Here is a 23,043-nt window from a genome sequence, read left to right on the forward strand (position 1 = left end):
TTGAACATGTCTCCTGATGAGGAACTCATCCCCTCACCACTGAAGCCCCATCTTTGGACAGCTGCAGTTGATGACAATAGTTATCATCTTTCAAGCATTTACAATTGGTCAGCACTGGGCTAAGTACCTTTAAATACATTATTTATTCCTCATGACGATTCTGTGAGGTACTATCATAGATGAAGAAACAGATTCAGAGAAGTTAATTTTTCCAAGGTCACACAAGTGTATGAATGGAGGTTCACATCCAGATCTGTCTGACCCAAAGCTCATGATCTCGACTAATTAATGACACAGATTCCCTGAGAGGAAGTTTCTTTGTCCTCGTGTGGAGCTGTAGCCTCTACCTAGTGTCCATTCTTTTCCAGGTGAATGAGGTGACAGTCACTTTGATTTTTGAATGGCACCTCAAGTCTTTTTTTCCTATTAGGTTGGTGCAAAAGTAATGGCGGTTTAAAAGGTTAAAATAATTGGAAAAACCGCCATTACTTTTGCACCAACCTAATAAAAAGACCCCCCACCCCAGTTTCTGCCTTTATTTTTCACTTGACATTGTACTGAACTTTACCATGATGCTTTCTAAATCATGTTTATCTCTAGCCATTTAAAAAAAATTTTCTATAAAATACATGCACATGGAATAAAATTCAAGCATTACAAAAGAGTATATATGTGTGTGTATTTATCATCTATCTATCTATCTGGAGAGAATGGATGTTAGAGGGAGCCTCTTACAAAATACATCAAGGGTAATATACTATAAAAACCATTCAGCACCATGCTTATTTCACTTAAAATATCTTGGGATTACAGCCAGTTATTTCATTCTTTTTAACAGCTGTATAGTATTGAACAGCAGCTACACCATAATTTATCTAATCAGTCTCTTATGGATGGACATTTACCTTGTTCCCAATTTTTTGCTGGTACAAATAATGCTGCACAAAATACCCTTGTGTATACGGCTTTGCACATATTGGTAGGATAAACTCCTACAAGTGGAATTGCCTTTAAAATATTGCCGAATTGCCCTCTTAGAGGTTGTACCAATTCAGACACTTAGTGGTAAATTTAAAATGACCTATTACAATATACCTTTGCCAACATAAGGAATCATCAAATTTTTTGATTTCTGGTAACTAATAGGTAAAAAAAGTATCATAACTTCAATCTCTTACTATACATTTCACCTTTTTCTTTTATGGCTTTTATGTTTCATGCCATTTTAGAAAGGTCTTCTCTACTCTGGGATTATAAAATAATTCTGTTAAGATTTTTTTCTACAACTTTAGTGGTTTTCTTTTTTTATGTTTAAACCTTTAATCCATCCCTCTCTTCCTAAAGTGTAATGTTCAAAACTAAATGTAATTCTCCAGCACAGAGCACAACACACGTCTCAAAAGCTTTTTCACAAGTGCTGCAGTAAATTCTCTTCCCCACACTGTGTTTATCCATGCATATTTATATTTATGGGAGAAGCAGAGGTGAGGGATTTGTTCCCTGAAAATACTCCAAAAAGTAGTTACTCCCAAACCAAATTAAAGCAGAAAGGCAAGTTCAGATCACTTACTCTTGCACTGTTTTCCATCCTCAGCTAGAACAAATCCCTCTGAGCATTTGCAGATATAGGAATTGCCACGATTAACACAAATGTGTTCGCAACCATGGCGGGTCGATTTGCAGACATCCTTTCCTGAGGAAAACGTAGAAAGTTGAGCAACCCCATCAGTGTAGAAATAAACCCGATTCAATAGTCATGTCAGGAACGATCACGGAAGTAATCCATTTTGTAAAAATCTACCTCTGTTCAAACCTCCTTTAAAACATCTCCTTTTTCTGTCTAATAGTGAGGACAGGGCATGGTGAGGGAAACATTTCTCTCAGAAAGCTCTACTCCCACAAGCCTGAATGGTAAGGTGGGGGATTGGTGTCCTGAATTTATTACTAATTTTTAGAATTGTTCATTGTGTTTTGGGTTTTGATTTTTCCCAAGCTAGTGATTTTTTACCACATAGGTTCCCAAACACTCGTTTTAATAGTCTAATGAACACTTCTAATGGGTGAGGTACTTTAAATTCTTTAAAGTAGTTACAGCCCTTTAATCTTCACAACATCCTGTGAGAAGAGGAAGGCAGGACTAATTATACCCAATTTATAAATGAACAAACTCAAAAAATTTCAGAGTTGCCGAAGGTCGTGCAGTAAATTGATGACACAGCTGAGACATGACGTGTCTCCCGAGTACTCCTCCTCCATGGTGTTCCTGTCTGTCATTAGCTCCCTAAAAGGGGAAGCTTCTGACATAATTGGAATCAATGTACTATAGATCTCTCTAGGAAGTGGGAAAATGAAGGGATTTTATTTAGCAATCAAATTCCAGAGGTAAAAGTTGTACCTATTAAGCAACAAATGTGTTGAGTGAATAAATGGTGTGTGTGTGTATCTTACATTTATAGAAATAAAAGCATAAACAAACAGCTCAGGCAGACATAATGGGCAGAACTATAGACATGGTCTCCACAGAAGGGACACTACAGTGTGAAGTCAAAACACAGGATCATGCAGGAAGTCCTGCAGAGTTAGGCCAGGGTCCCACAGGCATCCTAGGAGTCAGCTGTTCCAACAGAACTTCTCGCTAAAAGTAGGACCCCTGCTTCCCGGTGGAAAAATGAGAGCAGTGAGTTCCACAATCCAGCTTTGTTGACACATGAAGTGAACCCAGTTATCTCAAAGGAGTCTGTGAGGAAATTCCTAAAAATCAACCTCAAAAGCAAATGAATTTATTTTGTCTTGACTAAAAAAGGCCCATTTTGCCCACTGGAACAGTGTTACAAAAACAAGTACACAGTGTTGAACACCCAAATATAGGGATTAACAGCTCAGAATCTCACAGTGAAGAAAAATCCTGCCCTGTGCTCTTCTAATGCCCACACCCTCCTCACTGAGTGTGTCCCTGTCTTTCTTCTTTTGGGTGCTATGATGGTTAATTTTATGTGGTAAGTGCCCAGTTGTTAGGTCAAACTGCAGTCTAGATGTTGCAACAAAGGTGTGTTTTAAGGTGAGATTAACATTTAAATCAGTAGGCATTCAGTGAAGCAGATTATCTTCCATAATGGGTGGGCCTCATCCAATCAGTAGAGGGCATTAAGGGAAAAAAAGACTGAATTTTCCCAAGGAAGAATTTTTCTAGCAGACTGCCTTTGGATTAGAGCTGCAACATCAGCTCTTTCCTGGGTCTCCATCCTGCCTGCCTACCCTGCAGATATATAGACTTGACAACCCCCCCATTATCATATATAGTCCCATGACTAGCCAGGCACTGTGCTAGGCTCTGGGCACCCACACAAATCTTGTGGAGAGGGCCAACAGCTGAGAAAAAAAATGAAGCAAAGAGCCTGACAACTCAGGACGTTGATTGAGAAATTCCTAAGAACTAGGGGGTCTACTGTATTGATCACTAGAAACCACTTCAAAGCACCCAAGGAAGGAACTTGTAATTATGACATTCATTGTAAAGGAAGATTTTAAAGATTGAATGAAGTTATAAAACTGCCCAAGTTCCACAGATGGACAAGTTTATCTCTACCTAAGAAGCCACTTACTTCTGCAGTGTTTCCCATCCTCAGCAAGCCGGAACCCTTCCAAGCACTTGCAGATGTATGACTCACCACTGTTCACACAAGTGTGTTCACAGCCATGGTCTACTGCTTGGCAGACATCTTTCCCTGAGGACAGCAGAGCAAGTTAGAATAATTTCACCTACATAAAATTTCTCCAGGCTTCACCTCAGAGTTTCCATCCAACTCAGCCCCCAGACTCCGAGACCCTTGAGCTCAGTGATCCATGGAGAAGAAGGTGAAATTGAGGGTGAAGTTCAATGGCCCTAATTCGGGCTAACTCTTCAAACTGCCTCACTATCATCACCATCCTCATTCACCAGCACCTACTTCACTGTCTCATATAAATGCAATCCATCACCAGCTTTCTGCAGATGTAGTTTCTGTTTTCAGAAAGGAAACACTTTTGCACTTTTGGTATGATTACTTAGATTAAACTTCAATTTAGATTAGCAGCACTGAAATCTAATTGTGGCTTTGTTCCTGACATATTTTGTGACTTCGGAGAATCGCTTAACCCCATGGAGCCTTAAGTTTCCTGTCTGAAAAATGAGAGTAATAATTCCAGCTAGCCATCTTTTCTTCAAATATGTCAACATGAGTTGCCCTTTGTAAAGTACTTTGAGAAGCTTGAGAAAAAGATGACTGATTGGGATGTAAATCATTTACTCTGGGTTACACCTTCCCCTTTGATTATATGAGGTATGATCAAACAATATGGTGAATGTTTAAATAAAAATCTTTATTACAGTAAAAGACATATTGCCATTAATCCACTCAAAGTACTCCCCTCATTTCGAACACACTTATCCCGTTGTTCTTGCCACTTTCTGAAGCAGTTCTAGAAGTCCTCTTTTGTGAGTATCTTTAGTTGCGCTGTTGTGGCTGCCTCGATGTCCTGAATCATTTTGACTTTGGGGAAAAGCCATAGTCATATGGTGCCAGATCCAGTGAAGAAGGTGAATGAGGACACACTGTAACGTTTTTATTTGACAGAAACTGCTGTATACCAAAGAAGCAATGTGTGACATGGAGTGCTGTCATGATGGAGGATGATTTATGCCACACTTTAAAACACAGCTTCTCTCAACCGTAGTTCACACCTGACTGACTGCACCAAACAAGTTGAAACTTGTCACACACTGTGTCTAAGGTTTGATGTGCCACTTCGGGTATTGAAGATCTCTGTCTTTCCACTGGATGGCACTTGGCAGCAGCATTCACTGTATTTGTTGATCACAATGGAAAGGCTCCGTGTCACACATCACTTTTGTCTGGTATACGGCAATTTCTGTCAAAAAAATTACGGTGTGTCTTCATCCACCTATTCACCAGATCTGGCACCATGCAACTTCTGGCTCTTCCCCAAAGTCAAAACAACCATGAAAGGTAAACGTTTTGAATCGATTCAGGACACCAAGGCAGCCATGGCAGTGCAACTAAAGACTCATGAAAGAGGACTTCCAGAACTGCTTCAGAGAGTGGCAAGAACGATGGGATAAGTGTGTTCAAAGCGAGGGGAGGGGAAGAATTTTGAGGGAGACTAACGGAATGTGTCTTTTACTGTAATAAAAATTTTTTAAATTTAAACATTCACCGTATTTTTTGATCACATCTTACCAAGATGTGTCTTGGCCCCATCTAAGAGGCTTTGTTTTCTGAGACATAAGAATCGCCTCATCATAAGGTTCTCTCTGTAAGGAATTTGCGCTACCAGAAACAACAACAATATTAGAAATAAAGAAACAGAGGCTCAGAGAACTTAAGCAACTTGCCCAACTAATAAATGGCAGAGACAGAAGTTGATAGAATATTGGATTACAGACAATACATCCTTCCACCAGAGCATACTTCTAAACTGCTGTTTCTTGCCATAGGACATAAAAGAATAACTTCAGTTGTAGCTCTAGCAGTGACTTTTTTCATTTGTGCATTTGCTGTTTTCTTTTTAATGGACTTTATTGTATAGGACAATTTTAAATTTATAGAAAATTGATAAGATAGTACAGAGTGTTCCCATAAACCCCCATACCAAGTTTCCCCTATAACATTTTTCCATTAGTGTAATATATGATATTATTAATGGACCAATACTGATATATCAACTAATATCAAGTAAAGTCCATATTTTATTTACACTTCCTTACATTTCACCTAATGCCATTTTTCTGATCCAAGATCCCATCCAGGATCCCACATTACATTTGGTGATCTTGTGGCATTGGCTTTTGAGAGTAACTGATTTATACAGAGATCAAGATGGTGGATTTCATGCAGAGGCCAGACACAGTAATGTGAGCCAACTCCAATAAAAACTTACTTCTGCAGGTTTTCCCATCTTCTCGGAGTATATACCCTTCAAAGCACTGGCACACAAAAGAGTCTTCCCTGCTTACACACGAGTGTTCACAGCCATGGTCCCCCAAGGCACAAGAGTCCAATTCTGAGAACCCAAGTGGAATTAGAGAAACAGATGAAGGAAATGATTCAGACATTGGTGACTTATTCAATCTTAAAAGACATTTCAGACACCTTAAATTAAAAGAGTATCTAATCCCATAGTGCACATTTCAAAATAGAAAGCATGTCTATGAGCAAAAATTCTTAATATAGGGCTGGCCCGGTGGCTCAGGCAGTTAGAGCTCCATGCTCCTAACTCTGAAGGCTGCCAGTCTGATTCCCACATGGGCCAGTGGGCTCTCAACCACAAGGTTGTCAGTTCAATTCCTCAAGTCCTGCAAGGGATGGTGGGCAGCGCCCGCTGCAACTAAGATTGAACATGGCACCTTGAAATGAGCTGCCGCTGAGCTCCTAAATGGCTCAGTTGGTTGGAGCGTGTCCTCTCAAGCACAAGGTTGCCGGTTCGACTCCTGCAAGGGATGGTAGGCTGCGCCCCCTGCAACTAGTAACAACAACTGGACCTGGAGCTGAGTTGCGCCCTCCCCAACTAAGACTGAAACGACAACAACCTGACTTGGAAAAAAGTCCTGGAAGTACACACTGTTCCCCAATAAAGTCCTGTTCCCCTTCCCCAATAAAATCTTTTAAAAAAAATTCTTACTATATAAAAGCACATAAATAAAACAATATCATTATCTCCACAGGAAAAATGAACAAAAGGCATGAAAAGACAATTTACAAAAGGAGAGATACAAATGGCCTATAAACATTAGAAAATAAGTTCAACTTCATTGGTTATTAATGTAATATCAACTTATCTACGTATCTACTTAGGTATGAATGTGTGTGTCACACTTAGGTCATCCATTCATTCATCTGTTCATTCAGTCAACAATGTTTCCTGGGTCCCTACTCCATGAGTCAGGCACTCTTCTGGACTCTGGGAATACAACAATGAATAAAACAGAGTTTCTGCCTTTGTGAAGCTTACAGTTGGTGGCAGGGGTGGGAGGGAAGAGACAGGGAAGATAATCAATAGACAGACAAAAATATATATGTCAGATGGGGAAAAAGCAGGCTAAAGAGGATAGAGCGTGCCTGCTGGGTTGGGCATGGGAGTGCTTGTCATTTTTCATGCTGCAGTCAGATAAGTTAACACTGGACAGAGCCCTGAAGAAAGAGAAGTGTGAGTGTGTGGTATTTGGGAAAGAATAGCACCCCTAAGAAAGAATTTGCAAACTGCAGAAGTAGGAGCGTGCTTGGCATTTTTCAGGAAAGGCAGAGAGACCAGTTGATTAAGCAACTGGATCCTGGCAGGAAATGATCAGGGACAGACCAGACAGGATTCAGAGGCAGTGGTGCATCTGAGTGAGAAAGGGTCATTGGTGGGTTTTGAGCAGTGGCGTGGCATGACCTGATCTGGTAAGGATGTAGCACAGAGAGCTAGAAGAAACCTACTGCAGTAATCCTGGTGGCCCAGACCAGGCTGGGAGAAGTGGTCAGATTGTGGCCACATTTTGAAGGCAGGCCTACAAGATTTGTTGATGGGTTGATATGAAAAATCCATCTTCACATGGCTATGACGCACTTCTGAGAGTCAACTCAAGTATTTCCATGGAGTAGAAGTTCTACGATGGATGCCTTGACGTTATTAAGTGAAGGCTCTGAAGTGCATAAGCACATTTATACTCAGGCAGAGACCACATACTTTTTTCTAAGGCATTTTTACAGTATTTCATTTTGGAAGGGAGCTCTGAGAACCACCCTGTGGGTTAGTTAGGGCACCCATTGTTATTCTCATTTACCAGCCAGGGAAACAAAGGTTTGGGAGGGGAATGGCTTGCCAAGACCACTTGCTAAGAAGTGATAGCATCAGACTAAAAATGTAATCTTCTGACAGTTAATCCCATGTTTTCCTCAACTGCACTGCATTGCTGTATTCAAACATGAAGGGAATTTTGCCTGTCTTCCTTTGAGCAGAAGCACTGCCAAAATTCTTGAACAATGGAAAAGTGTTATGTTAATTGAAATTATAACTGCAAAAGAGAGTCAAACAAAAGTTGGACGCTCCTGATACTCTGTATAGGACTTACTTCTCTGGGCACAGTCTGCAGTCGTTATTGACCCAGAACATTTCCTCACGTAGTGTTGAGTGGAAATACGATTGAGTGATCCACAATACAGACAGCTGGCTAGCTGTGGAGGTGAGCATTTTCCCCCCCACCATGAATTTATACTAAGACTACTCTATTTTCCAAGGTAATAAAATAGCTATAACTCTTTCAGGCCAGCCTTGTCAAGCCATAATCCAGACAGAACTTCTTGAGCATGCTTTTTCTTTCTAGAGCTTCCCCCATGTCCCATCCTGTCCTCTCAGCTTCAGCTCAGGCTTTCATCTTGAAGAGTGAGGGTGAGTCTTCCTGCACAGACCAGACCCTGAAGGGCCACTTATACCCAGGCTTTCCCGAGCCATGGTGGTCTGAGCCTGACCTGGCTGAAGGACACTGCTTTCCTGTATCAGGAGCCTGCTGAGCCCAAAGCCACTATCCACAGGGGCATGTCTTCACCCTTAGCTGCAGGTTATCCTGGAGCTCCCAGCCCACTTTCTGAGTTCTCGTGGGCTTTCCTATAGTAGCTGTTTGCAAATCTTGTTGTGTGCATGCTTTAAAAGCATGTGGAGAGTCTGGGTGTTTTATCTTTCCCTTCCTCACTCCCTTGGAGCATCTGATCAAGAGTAGGGCAGTGGTGAGTTCTCCACCTTGGATGAGCATCAGAATAACCTGCATAGCCTTTTTTAAAAGTCAAAATAGGCACCTGATTCAAAATTCAAACATATTAAAGAGCAGACTTCCCCTATAGAGGGGTATCTGGCAAGATCTACCAAAGTTACAAACTGTACTTTTAACCCAGCAACTTCACTTCTGGAATTCTCTCCTACAGGTACCCTTGCACCATACGAAGGGCTATACTTTCAAATTATTCATTCATTGCAGCATCATTTGTAATAATGAAAAGTGGGAAACAACCCAAAAGTCCAGCAACAGGGGACCAGCTATGTAAATGTTCCACACACTGAGACATTAGACAGCTGTAAAAAGAATGAGGAAGTGCTCTCTGTAATGATAGGAAGAAATCTCCAATAAATATTATTGAATCAAATAAAAAAGGCATAGAATGGAATATATGGTGCACCATTTTTGTGTGTGTTTAAGGACAGGGAGGAAATAAAAATATTGTATTTGCTTTTATTCATATAAACATGAAGGACAAATAATAGACTAATAAAAACGGTATGTTAGCTATCTGTTGCTATGTAACAAGTTACCCCAAATTTAGCAGCTTAAAACAACAAATATTATCTCACACCATTTCTGAGGGTCTGGAGTCCAGGAATGGCTTAACTGGGTGGTTGTGGTTCACAGTCCCTCATGAGGCTACTCTAGTCAAGCTGTCTTCTGGGGCTACAGCAATCTCAAGGCTCATTTGGAGCTGGAACATCTGCTTCCAAGCTCACTCATGTCCTAGTATTTACTGGCAGGCCTCTCACTTCCTCAACGGCTATTGGCCAGAGGCTCAGTTCCTCATCATGTGGGCCTTTCCCACATCGCTTCCCCCAGAGCGAGTGGTCCAAGAAGTGAGAGAGCACCCAAGAACAGCAGCCACAGTATCTTCTATAACTTAATTTGAGCAGTGATATTCATCAGTACTTCCATATGCTATTGGTCACACGGACCAACAGTGAAGGAGATGACTACACAAGTGTGTGAATATCAGGAGATGGGGGTCACCAGAGGCCATCTTGGAAGGTGGCTACCACCAGTTATTGATAGCAGGTGGAGGTAGGGAATGGGATGGCTCGGCAAGAGTGGGAGCAAAACTTAATGTATTTTTTTTTTGCATTGTTTTGATTTTTGAACTATGTGAACCTCTTACCTATTCTGAAAATAAAATTTAAACAAAAATCCTTAATGCAAAACAAAGAATTCATAGTTAAAAGTATACCTGTCTGTCACCTTTGACATCCTACATAATTATTTTGAAAGGCTGCACCATTAGTCATTTAACCAGTCTCTTACTGGATGGGCATTTAGGTGGTTCCTAGTCTTTTGCTATTACAAGCATTATTGCAATAGATACTCTTGTGCACATAGTTGGGCATAGAATGTGAGGGCTTATCTGAAACATAAACATCCTAAAGTGGAAATGCCTAGCTAAAGGGTATGAACATTTAAACCTGATACATATGTCCAAATTGTCCTCCAAAAACATTACATTAATTAATGTAAGATAGTCTCTGTGTCAGGGGATCTAGGTCTTTTGGATGTTTTAAAAGCCCCACAGATGATTCCAAAAAACCACCAGGGTGAGATGCTGGTGGCGGTTCCAGCCTTATGTTCAGGGGCCTTCCCAAGTGTCCTCCACCATCGTGAACCAAATGCCATCATCTTTCTCTAGGGCTGTTGCATCATCTACTACTGGTTTCCACATACTCACTTTCACCCCATTCAGTCCATCCCCTGCCTCAACCTGAGTCCTCGTCCCAAAACCTGACTATGCTCACATCACTCCTTCCTCTGCCTGAGATCCTTTAATGCTTCCTGAGAGACTTGGGATAAGACACAGTATCCTTGGCAAGGTTTTCAGGACCCGCCCTGAAGCCTCATCTGGGCCGCTGTCCTCCAGCTCTGAGTACTTTCTTTCGGTACCTCAGTACTTGAGTACCAAGCCAGGAGCCTCCCATCACAGGGCTCTGCACAGTCATTCCTCTGCCTGGAAGACTCCCTCCTTCACCACTGCCATATGTCTTCCCTCACCACCTGGCACAGGGCCTCAAAGAATCAGGCACCTGCCCCTTTGGTACTATCACAAGTGTCACTGAATATTTAGTATGTGGTTGGTCTGGGTCTGTGTTCACCTCCTCAGTGGAGTGTGCTCACACGGGCTCTGATCTCCAAGAGGCCGTGGGCTAGATCTACCCTTCTGTCCTGTACCTCCCAGCACCTAACTTAATGCCTGGCACACAATAGTCCCCGGTAAATACCCATTCAGTAAAAGAAAACATTTCCTCAGTTTTCCACTCAGAAAATCAAGAGTAACTAGACTCACTTCCTGGGGTTTTTGTGCAGATGTTTTAAATGAGAACCAGTGGGGTGTGGATCTGGCGGTCAGAGGGGTTTCTCACTCTCTTCTACACACCTGCCTTGCAGAGTGCACAGTTCACATCTGCTCAGCAAAAAATGTCCAGTTTCTGCATGTCAGAGACGTTCTGGGTCACTCATAAATTAATGAACCACCTGTGGTAAATTGGAGAATGCCAAAGTTGTACTGTAGTGAACTTCCTGACCACAGGCTCTAGATGCTTTATACTCACCAAGTCTGGAAACCAACTTGGAGTCAGCTTTCCCCAGAGCCAAAGGTACTCCCCTCTAGGAAAGTACTCCAGTGGATCCCTAACAGGCAAAGAGAGCCAACATCCCTGACTCACCATCATGGGGTGCCTTAGCCTGAGGGAATGGTGGGCACCCCAGCAGGAGTTCATTCAGTCAGCCAGTGTTTATGGAGCACTTCCACTGTGCCAGGCACCATCCTTACTTTTGGGCTAGAAGGGACCTTGGAAATGAACTGATCCAACATTTTCATTTTAGGTTTGAGGAAATTGATGGCTGGAGAGCGGAAGTGACTTTCCCAAGGTTCTTTAATCTGCAGAGATGAACTGTGTCAGCTCTGCTAGGGCAGAGGTGTGATTAGATCACAAATCTATCACCTCCGAGTTCCCTGGTCTGGTTGCACAGCCAGTGGTCTTCCTAGTTCAGCAGGATCTGCTCAGACAGGCTGCTACATTCTCAGAAGACAAATTAAAATAGTTTTCTCAAGGGAACCCAGGTCTCCAAATAGTTTAATGCAACTCTAAAGGCTGTAGGTCATCTGTCCTGCCTGCCCCTCCAGGCTCATCTCTCACTAGTCTCCCTTTCGCACTCAAAACTCAATATTCAGCACCACCTCTGGGCCTGGGCTTCCACGTGCTGTTTCCTGCTCTTTGAAAGAGCTCCTCCCTCAGTCTTAGTCCATCAGGTGCTGTAACAAAATACCACACACTGGGTGGTTTCTAACAGCTGAAATGTATGGCTCACAGTTCTGGAGGCTGGAAGTCCCAGATCAGGGTGCCAGCAGGGCTGGGTGAGAGCACCCCTCAAGGTCACAGACTTCTTGTTGTATCCTCACATGGGGGGAAAGACCAGGGAGCTCTGTGGGGCACTAACCCCATTCACAAGGGCTTCGTACTCATGACCTAATCACCTCCCAAAGGCCTCACCTCCTATACCATCACTTTTAGAGGATTAGGATTTCAACATATGAATTTTGGGAGGACACAAACATTCAGTCCATAACACCCTCCATCTCTTGCTAGCTCACTCCATCGATCTCCAGGGGTTAGATCAGACATCTTTCTCAGGGGACTTTCTCTAGGCGAGGTGACAGTCTCCCTGTCACATGCTCCTGTGGCATCTCTTCTATCCACATCACAATTCTCATCACATGGAATGGATGATACGTCTTTAATATCTTTCTTCTCTGAGTACTTTAAACTCTGTCAGGGCAGAAACTGAACCAGCATCACCCCCAGAGGAGCTCAATGCCAGCATGACATGCCCTGAAGTACCCTGTACTTCAGGTACAGGGTAAATGCTTGTGGAGAATGAGAATAAATGGATCAAGAGCTTAAGGAAGCACCTTCACTCAAATCCAGAGACGAGAGTGAGGACAGACTCAACCGGGAACCAACACTGAAATGAAATGGATGACAGGACTCATGAGACATCTCAGGCTGCAGGAAGAAAGAATTTTCCCTCTGAAAGAAGGATCCTCTCCCTTTCACACTAAGGAGGATTCAGCCTCCTCACCAGTGGGGACTGCAATTTGTGATCAGGATGATCAGAAGTTTCGGGACATAGTGCAGGGTTTTAGGGCCCCTCTGACAGCCCTGGACGCTGACACAGACTGTGCTGCTCACATCTGGATTCCACATCTGGGAAGTCATGTATGTCTGCGGTGCGGCAGTCATGGGGTCATGTGTTCCGCGGGCTCACACCTCTGCGGCAATGACAAACAGCAATTCTGTGTCTGAGGTTACACGTAGGAGGTTATTAAAACCAACCTCAAGCCCAGAAAGAAAACACAGTAGCCGTCTGCCTACAGGGTAACCAAGGCCAGGAGATAGAATGACACTGTTTTCTGGCTTTTCTTATAGTTAAAGTTGGAGCAGCCGATCATTTGCTGACTCTGTGGAGGCTTTTGCTCAGACAAACCAAGAAGCAGCTGAAATGAGGCATACTTTTAGGGGGCATCTTACTCACTCTGGGCAAGAGATCCTGAATCCGGGCACCTGGGTTCTAGTCCTGACTTTGTCACTGACCCCCAAGGCCAACTTGGGGGTGCCAGTTTCCTCCCTATGCCTGTTTCCCATGAAAGAAAGGGAAGACTTCTAAGCTTCCTTCTGTTCCATCAAACATATAATGTGAATACAGAAGTGACCTTCTCCCCTACTACGGACACTGAACTGTGTCCCCCCAAAGCCATATGTTGAAGCCCTACCTCCCAATGTGATGGTATTTGGAGGTGGAGCATTTGGGAGATAATTAGGCTTAGATGAGGTTATGAGGATGGGGACCCCAAGAGGGATTGTGCCCTTATAAGAAGAGACATCAGAGACCTTACTCTCCCTGCCATGTGAGGACACAGTGAGAAAGCAGCCATCTGCAAGCCAAGAAGAAGGTTCTCACTGAACCTGACCCTGCTAGCTCCTTGATCTTGGACTTGCAGCCTCTTGAACTGTGAGAAAATAAATTTCTGTTGTTTAATCCACCCAGTCCACGGTATTTTGTTACAGCAGCCCAAGTGTATTACAACAATCCCTTTGCCTTGCTCAGGGCTTCTTCTGTCCTTTGAAGTCAAGCTGGGGGACATCAGGCCCCCCACAGGCCTTCACAGACTGCAGGTGGTTGGAGGCCGCCCTGACTGGGATTCCTAATACTCTATTTCCGTAGCTCAGACCCCTGACTATGCCCTTCACCTGTCAGAGGAAGGGGGTCTCCCTAGGGCATTCTTGGGCTCCTGAGTCTGACCCTCCCAGCATGGCCCATCTCTGGGGCCCCTCCAATGAAAGCAGGCCTGACCCTGGGAGGTGGGTCTCCAGCAGCAAGACAGGGGCTATTTCAGCTCTCTCCTCAGTGGGGGGCAGTCTAACAGTGGGAGGTAAAACCTTAACAAGAGTATCTTAGGGGCTATGGCTATTTACAGGTTCCCAAAGCACTTCAATGAACGTCACTCTCTGTTCCACATGGCGACTCTGACAGAGGCAGAAATGATCACTCCCTGTTTACAGCTGACCAATCAGATCCACAGGTCAATTCCCTGGGCCAGGGTAGAAACAACAAGATTTAAAGCTGGTCTTGGGGCGCCTAGCTCAGTATTCTTTCTACTCTGCCACATTGTTTCTTAGATTGTGCACAGAGAGCCAAGGGTGAGGTCTGGGCCGGAGAGCCTGTGGCAGAGAGGTCCAGACCCAGCCTGTAGGGGGTAGAGAAAAGGGGCTCTGCAGAGGGTCGGGGGTGGCAGGAAGTTCCTCATAAGGGGGTGACATCAGCCACAGGCTGGGTTTCCACTAGCAGGGGTGGGATAGGGGAGTTGTCCTAAGTGGGGACAGGATGGTCTAGGGGTGTAGCATCTGCTCAGAGAACAGGGGGCCTCACCCTCCTGAAGAACCACAGGGATCAGGGAAGACTTAGGGTGGAATTCACAAGATGGAGGAAGGGGTTTTCTGACATTGCCAAATCGAGGAGTGTGGCTGGAAATTTATTTTGGGAGACAGTGCAAAGCCACTGACAGTTACTGAGTAGGGAGTAGACCCTGTGCCAAGTACCACAGGATAAAAAGACATGTGGTCTCTGACCATTCTCTCACTCATTGAATTTTTTTGTGCACCTCCCATGGGCCAGTCTGGGAACTCAGATTCTAAATAAGACCCAGTCTCCAACTTCCAGGAGCTGGCAGGCCAGTGGGCTGTGTGCTCCACATCTAGCCTGTGGAGTCTCTCCTGATGCTGGGATGCCTTTGTGAAAGGTATATCTCTGGGAAATTTGCAGGGGCTAGACAGGGAAGAGGCCTCTTAGATGCAGCTCGTAGAGAGACTACCCCATTCCCTCACCCCAATCTGTGCATCAAACCCCTAAGACAAGAACGATTCCTAGGGAGAATCAAAGGTTGGGGCCAGCGGGCAGGAGAAACGGAGGACAGGCCTCACTCCAGAGGCCAGAGAGTCCAAGGAGCCTGCAGGGGTATGAAGATAACAGTGCTCACTTAGTTCCAGGGCCCTAGGAACCTGGGCCTGCTCTCCATGCTTCAGAGAGTCTTCCGGAAGTTGAGTGAAGGAGTCTTCAGGCCACCTGCTAGCAAGGCTCTACGTGGAGGCTGCTTTCTAAGGGCCAAAGACACCCTTGCTTATCCACTGAACCAGGCCTGGCTGACCCTCAGTGGGCGCCCCCATCCACAGCCCTTTTCCAAACCGGTGCAGTCCTGTCATCAGGCTCTTCATCATCTGGAATAGAGCTGGGGAACATGCATCCCAACCCCGGTTAACTATGGACACACTAAAAACACAGCCAATTATTACAGGGCAGCCAGACTGAATCATCCTAGGGCAGACAGGAAGTCTTCAATTAGGGGAATAGCTCAACACATAGGTATCAGCTGGTGGGGAAAATGCATCTCTTAGGTACCACCATTCCCTGAGGATAATTCTAACCCATTGGATCATCTCACACGTTTTCATATAGTCAAAACCACATATAAACATACACATATGAAAATTCACTGCTAATTGCATTGTTGAACATTTACTCATATGGATGATGTCACTGTACCACTAGTTACAAACATACTTTAAATGAGAAAATGGGCAACATTTAAAAGTGTCAGTGGCATAACCCAGATGTGGACGTGGGTGATGGGTAGGGAGGGAGAGGGTGCAAGTGATTGTGAGGAAAAGGGGCAGCATTTGTTTAGAAGGGCTGTGAGAATTTCTTAGAAGGCCTGCAACTATCTTATAGTCAGATCTTGGTGATTGTAGTAAGGGGGAGGATAAAGGAAGGGCATGAATAATCGAAGATGATGGAGAATTAAAACAAAACAATAAAAAACTGTGCATATGGCTTTGGCATGCTGTCAGATGTTGATGCAATTTGACACACCCACCCTCCTTCTGCACCCCCAGTGCCACACCTTCCCCATGCTGGCTGGAGCAGCAGTCCCGGATGCAGCTGGGCAGGCAGCCACAAGCCAACTACAAAATGGATAACCCATTTGCAAAGACTCAAAAATCTGTCTCAAACTAGGGAAACATTTCTCTCAGGCTGCACAATTAGAGAGGCACACCCAACTCCACAGTGGGTTTACCTGCCCATGTGAATAGATCATATAAAAAGGTGGACAAATTAGGTTGTGGCCACAACTGTGGTCAGGGAACTTGACCCTATGATCAGAAAGACCAGCAGGATGGGGAGGGTAAATTGTAGTCCTTTTCCTCCATTTCTGATCCCTTTTCTCAAAATGACTATTTTTTAAGTTTTTATCTTTGTCCACTTGGAAGCGAGATTGCACGGCAGAGACCCACATTCTTGAATGAAGGAAAGAGAAAAGTCTGGGGTCTTTTTCTTGTTTTTCCTTCCCTTCCTTTGTTCCTTCCTTATTTCCTTCCTTCCTTCCTTTTTAACTTAATGGAGACCGAAGTTGGGACCAGCTGCAAGGAAAAATGTACCCAGGACACATCACTGCCAACCTCACCATCTGCTGCCAGATTATCAGGAGAGGGGGTGGGAAGGTTTCCCAGGGGCCTCCCCTTTTCCCAGAACTGACTCTGGAGTCACACAGACCAGAGTTTGAAGCCACCATGTAATAGCTGGTAACCTTAGGCTCTTTACTTAATCTGAGCTGCAGTTTCTTCACTGCAGGATGGGGATTCCATGGGGCTGCAGGACCGAGACGGTAGTTTTCTTGTGGACCCGGCTGGCTGCCACTTGCAGCCAGATTGAGGGGGTAGAGAAATGAGAACTAAGAAATAGGGTTCTGTCCAGCTTCAAAATGACCGCGAGGCAGACTGAAAATAGGAACAGCCATCTCAGGGAGCTGGAAAAGGAAGGCAGGGGGCGGACGAGCAACACAGGGCTCATGTCATTGAGAGAGAGGCCTTTCCGCACAATGACTCTGGCCAGCAAAACCCCGGGAACAGATGAACGGACACTACCTGTCTGGCAGTGCACCCCACCACAGATTGCCTGTGCGAAATCCCGCTTGTCGCCAGACCTCAGAACACTCACTGGCACAGGTCTTCCCATCACTGCGGAGCACGTGTCCCTCCGGACACTGACAGATGAAGGATCTGTCCATGTTGACGCAGGAGTATTCGCAACCATGGTCGCTCAGCAAGCAATAATCAGCCCCTGCAAAACCCAACGGCCAGATGGGAGTCAAGCTACCATCATGCTTTCCCACCCCACTTCACCCCCCCACCCCCCCGGCATGCAGTCCCCAGAGGACATCCCCATTTTCTCCGTAGATAAAGGGGCAAAGGAAAGTAGGGACCTTGACCTGCCGTCCTCTGCAGTCCTCACATTTTCAACCCAGTGGCAAACCTCTCCTCTATCAGAGAAGTGTGGAGGGGGACTCACGGGAGCAGGTCTTGAGGTCCTCGTTGATGAGGAAACCTTCTGAGCACTGGCAGACGAAGGACTCCTCAGTGTTCAGACACAGCTGCTCACAGCCATGGTCCTGCTTTGCGCAGTGGTCCACCCCTGTGGGTGTCACACATGAAAACACGAAGTAACAGGAGGGAGCAGCGCCCCACCAACATGGGGCATTGAAACACCAAACCTCCTCGGAGGGAGCCCCTGAGGAGCCGTATCACTTTATTCTACCCTGTGCAACTGGCCTCTCTGGGAAATTAGCCTTGTTGTGTTGTCTTCCCATTTCTTTGCAAAGTAAAGCACCTACGACTCTGGTGTTGGTGTTAATGACAGCAGCCCTCTGTGCTCTTGTCTTGACACCACAATGTGCAATCCTCAGGGCAATGCTGAGAGCAGGCGCAAGCCCCATCTCACAGCAGGGAAAGCGTGGCTCAGGAAGGTAAAGCTGCTTGTCCAAAGCCACATAGCTGACAGAGTAGTGATTACAAATGAGTTCCAGTATCAAACTACTTGGGCTCAAATCCCATCTCAACCACATCCTAGCAATGGGGTACACTAGGCAGTTACTTGGCCTCTCTGCCATCATTTTCAGACTTGAGAAACAGGGATGATGTTGCTTTCTTAGAGGAATTTGGTGAGAAGTAGAGAAGTTGATACCATGTTTTCCTGAAAATAAGACCTAGCTAGACCATCAGCTCTAATGTGTCTTTTGGAGCAAAAATTAATATAAGACCTGGTCTTACATTATATTATATTATATAAGACCCGGTCTTATATTACAGTAAAATAAGAGCGGGTCTTATATTAATTTTTGCTCCAAAAGACGCATGAGAGCTGATGGTCCAGCTAGGTCTTATTTTTGGGAAACACGGTATATGTAAAGCCCTCAGAGCAATAGCTGGCACAGTTCACCCCCTAATGAATGCGGATTATTATTAGGTAGTGCTGAGTAAGAATTAATTGTATAGTTTCGTTTCTATCTGAAAATGACAAAGGAAAAGGTTTTTTCCTCATAACCAGGACACCCAGATTCAGAAAACCAAAGACTTGGCCTACATGTGTGGCTGATCCTGGCACCCCAGGGCTGCATAGCTGGCCCCGCTGGGTAGAGAGCACTGAGGGGCAGTGAACACTCAGCTGTGGTGAATGGCTCCCACAGACAGCCCTGTGGGCTGCCTCCCAGATTTCCCTGATGGAGAAAACACAAACCCAGAGACTGGAGAGACACTGGAAGCCTTTTGCAGGGCCATCAAATGGGCTTCTTTGACTCCCACAGGGCCTGGGACTGATGTCTGCTGGAACATTCCACTGGTGGATCTGCCTATTGCAAACACTTGCAGGATCTCAGGAGCCAGAGGGTCTGTATTTACATTCTGGTTCCACCATTTACCAGTCATGTGATGACTCTAGAAGTTACTTAATCTTTTTTGGTGCCACTGCTTCCCTATCATTAAATAGAGATAAGAATGTAGATGCTTCATAGGGCTGTTTGTCCGGAGAAAGTGAGTGCCCAGAAAATACAGCTATGCCTGCACAGAGTGAGCACCCCATAAGGGCTTGCTGCCACCATGGCCTGGGGCCCTCAAGGGGGATAGGATACCATGGCTTTCTCTGGGGACGCCTAAGAAGAAATGGCCTGGTTTATACTTTTGAAGCTGACTAGGTTGTCCTTCTTATTATATACCAGAGAGAAAGAATGGCCCAATCTCTTCTGGCCCCTCTTCTGAGCTCTTCTATGTCCCCTGAGGCATGCTGGGAGGGGGAGGCAGGCCATGGCCCCTGGGGATCTTGTGGGCTCTGCCATTTCATGCCCAGCCTGCCCCAGAATACCTGCCAGGGCAGTCAGCTAGCCGACCCCACACTCCTGGAAGAAGGTAGAATGTACCCAGATCTATCTTCACCAGGGCATCTACTTGTCGAGTGGAAGACCTACTGCTCCCCATTCACTTCGCATAGGACTCAGAGACAGCCAGGGGCAAGTGCACAGCACTGCCAACTTTCTGGTTCAAAAGTTCTGTGACCTCTGAGATCAGTCCTTAGAAAGCCTAATCAAAGCACTTTGTTTTCTCTAAAGACTGAAGGGGCACAAGTTTTCCCAAGGACTGCTCTGTACCTAATACTTCATCTCTGAAACTTCCCCTCCTGGCAGTTTAAGGTCCAAATGCTGAACAGCTGCACTGTTTTCATTCACAGTATATCTCTGTCCCCAAAGCTGGAGCAGATGTGCGGCTTGCTGGGTGAAAAGCCACACACAGGGCTCCTTCTATGCCAACTATGCCACCAAGCCCCTCCCAGCATACCAGGGTCACAGGCATTTACCACAGTGCTCAGGTGCCCCCACCCCTGCTGGCCTGGACCAGTGCAGACTGTGCTTCATAAAAAACGATGGAAGAGTCCAGCTGGCAAAGCCTGCAAGTTTCCATGTGTTTACATCACCAAATAGAACTTTGTTGTGCCTCTTACACAAGAAAATTAAGAAAAGTCTTCACAAAAAGTCCCATGTTTCTCAGCTCTGCTCTCAGATCAGCTCTGTGGTAGCCCAAGTTCTTTCCAAGCTGTCCCTTTCAGCCTCTTGTCCCAACCTGGGGCCAGCACTGGTCACTTTCCCAGGCTCCTTAATTATAATGAACTGTCACCTGCAATTGTATGTTTTCCTTGTGCCAGGCACAGTGCTATGAGATTGAAATGGTTCTGATTATTCCTCTTAACGAGTCTAGGAGATCAGTCCTATTATGACCTTTACTTTGTCAAACAGATGGGAAAATCAAAGCTGGTGAAGTTAAATAACTACACTGGGCCACATGTCTAGTGTATGGTAGAGCTTGGACTTGGATTCAGGCCAGTCTGACTTAATCAGTGCTCTCAACAGTAAATAATAACACTAACTATTGTGTGCTTACTACATGTTTAGTAGCACTTTTTTCAGTGTCTTATACATATTGATTCTTTTAATCATCACAACCCAATCTACGAGGAAGGTAGCATTAACGGTTCCATTTTGTGGATGATGAAGCTGAGGCAAGGAAGGTTAAGTCTGTCGGACCTTCAGGCCCACAGGAAACCCAGGAGCTTCAGAAGTGGCTGGCAGCTAGTGAGCCTGGGGACGTGGTGTGGCCCCTTCCCTCCAGTCAGCATCCCAGCCCCTGGTCACACTCACGGCTGCAGGTCTTGCCATTGGGGTCCAGGGTGTAGCCCTGGCGACAGCGGCAGTAGTAGCCCTCCTCCGTGTTGGCGCATTCGTGCTCACAGCCCGGCTTGTTCAGCGCACAGTAGTTGATTCCTGACGGGAGAAAGGGAAGACCCTACTTCAGGCTCTGGGCTTATCCCAAGCTGTGAGGTCAGCCCCTCATGATAAATATTCAGTAAATAAGATTCATCTGTAGGACATAGAAAAACAGCTCCTTTTCTCCAGCTCATTTGAAAGAGAACCTGGGGATAGCCCGCTGGCTCAGGTGGTTGGAGCGCTGTGCTCCTAACGCGTAGGTCGCTGGTTCGATTCCCACATGAGCCAGTGAGCTACGCTCTCTACAGCTAAGATTGTGAATAATGGCTCTCTGGAGCTGGCTGCCATGAGCAGCTGAAGGTTGGTGTGAGCTGTTGCCGGCTGCTATGGGCTGCTGTGTGCCGCCATGAGTGGCTGGTGTGAGTGGCCGGCAGCCAGCGTGAGTGGCCGGCAGCTGGCAAGAGCTGCAAGCAGCTGACCTACGACCAGCGACTGACTGCCGCAGCCGGGAGGAGCACAAGTCTCATAATACCAGCATGGGCCAGGGAGCTGTGTCCTACACAGCTAGACTGAGAAAGAGCGGCTTGAACTGGAGTGTGTGTGTGGGGGAGGAGACGGAAGAAGGGGAAAAAAAAAGAGAGAGAACCTGGTAACTGACGTGTACCTCTGGATTCTTCAGAATGGGTCTTTTTCCCCTTTGATGGCCAAAGAGCTGAGAAATGGGTTGAGGGCCACAGTCCCCAGCCCAGCCCCTTCCATGAAAGATGGAAAAGCTGAGAAAAATCCAATCATTTCTCCTTCCAGTTAACCCGATCACTATGGCCCAATGCATGTAGGGAGCTGCCGTGTGCACTGGCAGCTGACAGTGACATCGGACAGCAAAAGCAGAATCTGATCTTGCAAGATATCCAGCTACTTAGAAAAGGTAGGAAATGGCAGTAACATTAAGAAGCATCCAAATGCTTAACCCCACTCTGAGTGAGACCATGACAGCATCCATGTCAAGCATCTGGAGAAGACACATCTCTGATTCTGCCCCAGGTTGTTGCAGTTTTGTCCTATGGTAATATTCACCCCCATCCAAGCTGCTTAGCATTTTAGTTGTTTGGCAGCCAACTAGCAGTTGCATTTCCTGGTATAAAATGCTAAAACCACAAGACCCCACCCAGAGCAGGTTATGGGAGAGATGGAGAACTGTAAAAGGAAATCAGATGAGCTTGGGGAGGGCCTTTATGAGACTGATGTTGGGGGAAAAGATCACACCAACCTCAGTGACTGGATTGCTTTAACTGAGTTATTCCTTTTTCTGGAAATGTGGCAGATACTGTTGGCTGCCTTGCCAACAACCATTACACTGTCTTCTTGGAACTAGAATCCTGACTGTTAAGGCATGAATCATGGCTGGTCTAAGGCAGCCTGGCAACCATGGGGCCCTTAGGAAAGATTTTCCTTCTTGAAAAGACAGAGATGTATGAAGAGAAATGCCTTTTTCTACTCTTTCATTTTTGTCTTTGAATCTAGTAGTGTGAGGTTATGATACCTGGAGCTATAACAGCTGTCTCATACGCACGAGGTGACAAGTGTGAGGATGAAAAGTCAGTCAACATGCTTTAGCAGAGCAAAGGGACAGAAAGAGTCTGGGTTCTTGATAACCTCACTGAGTCACTGAGCCAACCCTGGGATCAACCACCTCTGGATCTGTTAGGTAAAAAGTAAATGTCCCTAAGTGGCTCAAGATACCATTAGTTGAATTTTCTGTTTTGCGTGACCGAAAAGCATGCTAAGTGATACAGGGGAAATGATCTGAAGCCATAAAGCAATAAACTGAGAAAGTACACATTTTATTTTTATCATATCTCTGCCCAAAAAGGATTTGAGGAGACTTACGCACACAAATCACTTGAAGACAGAACATATATCACCCTCTTGCCTCAGTGGCTCCTTACTGCCCTCTTTAAGCTCTACCTTCCTTCACAGTCAGCGAAACACCATTTCTTCAGTGACACCTTGGTGAGACTACTGTGATGAAGTCAGTTCTTTTTATGGGCCTCTCTCTTTCATGGTA

At 45.4% G+C, this 23,043-nt stretch overlaps 1 protein-coding gene across 5 annotated transcripts in view; it reads right to left on the minus strand.

Moving 5' to 3' along the window:
- MATN2 (matrilin 2) overlaps positions 1-23,043 on the minus strand; it is a 145,399-nt gene that overhangs the window by 9,080 nt on the left and 113,276 nt on the right. For all 5 annotated transcript variants that reach the window (XM_074317011.1, XM_074317012.1, XM_019714989.2 and 2 more), the window contains 6 exons: positions 20,913-21,035; positions 17,741-17,863; positions 17,390-17,512; positions 5,938-6,060; positions 3,603-3,725; positions 1,571-1,693 (listed from right to left, as the gene is read on the minus strand). In XM_074317011.1, coding sequence (XP_074173112.1) covers positions 1,571-1,693; positions 3,603-3,725; positions 5,938-6,060; positions 17,390-17,512; positions 17,741-17,863; positions 20,913-21,035 — 738 coding nt within the window. The remainder of the gene's footprint in view (positions 1-1,570; positions 1,694-3,602; positions 3,726-5,937; positions 6,061-17,389; positions 17,513-17,740; positions 17,864-20,912; positions 21,036-23,043) is intronic.

This window comes from Rhinolophus sinicus, linkage group LG12 (genome assembly GCF_036562045.2).
Source record: "Rhinolophus sinicus isolate RSC01 linkage group LG12, ASM3656204v1, whole genome shotgun sequence".
Classification (NCBI taxonomy): domain Eukaryota; kingdom Metazoa; phylum Chordata; class Mammalia; order Chiroptera; family Rhinolophidae; genus Rhinolophus; species Rhinolophus sinicus.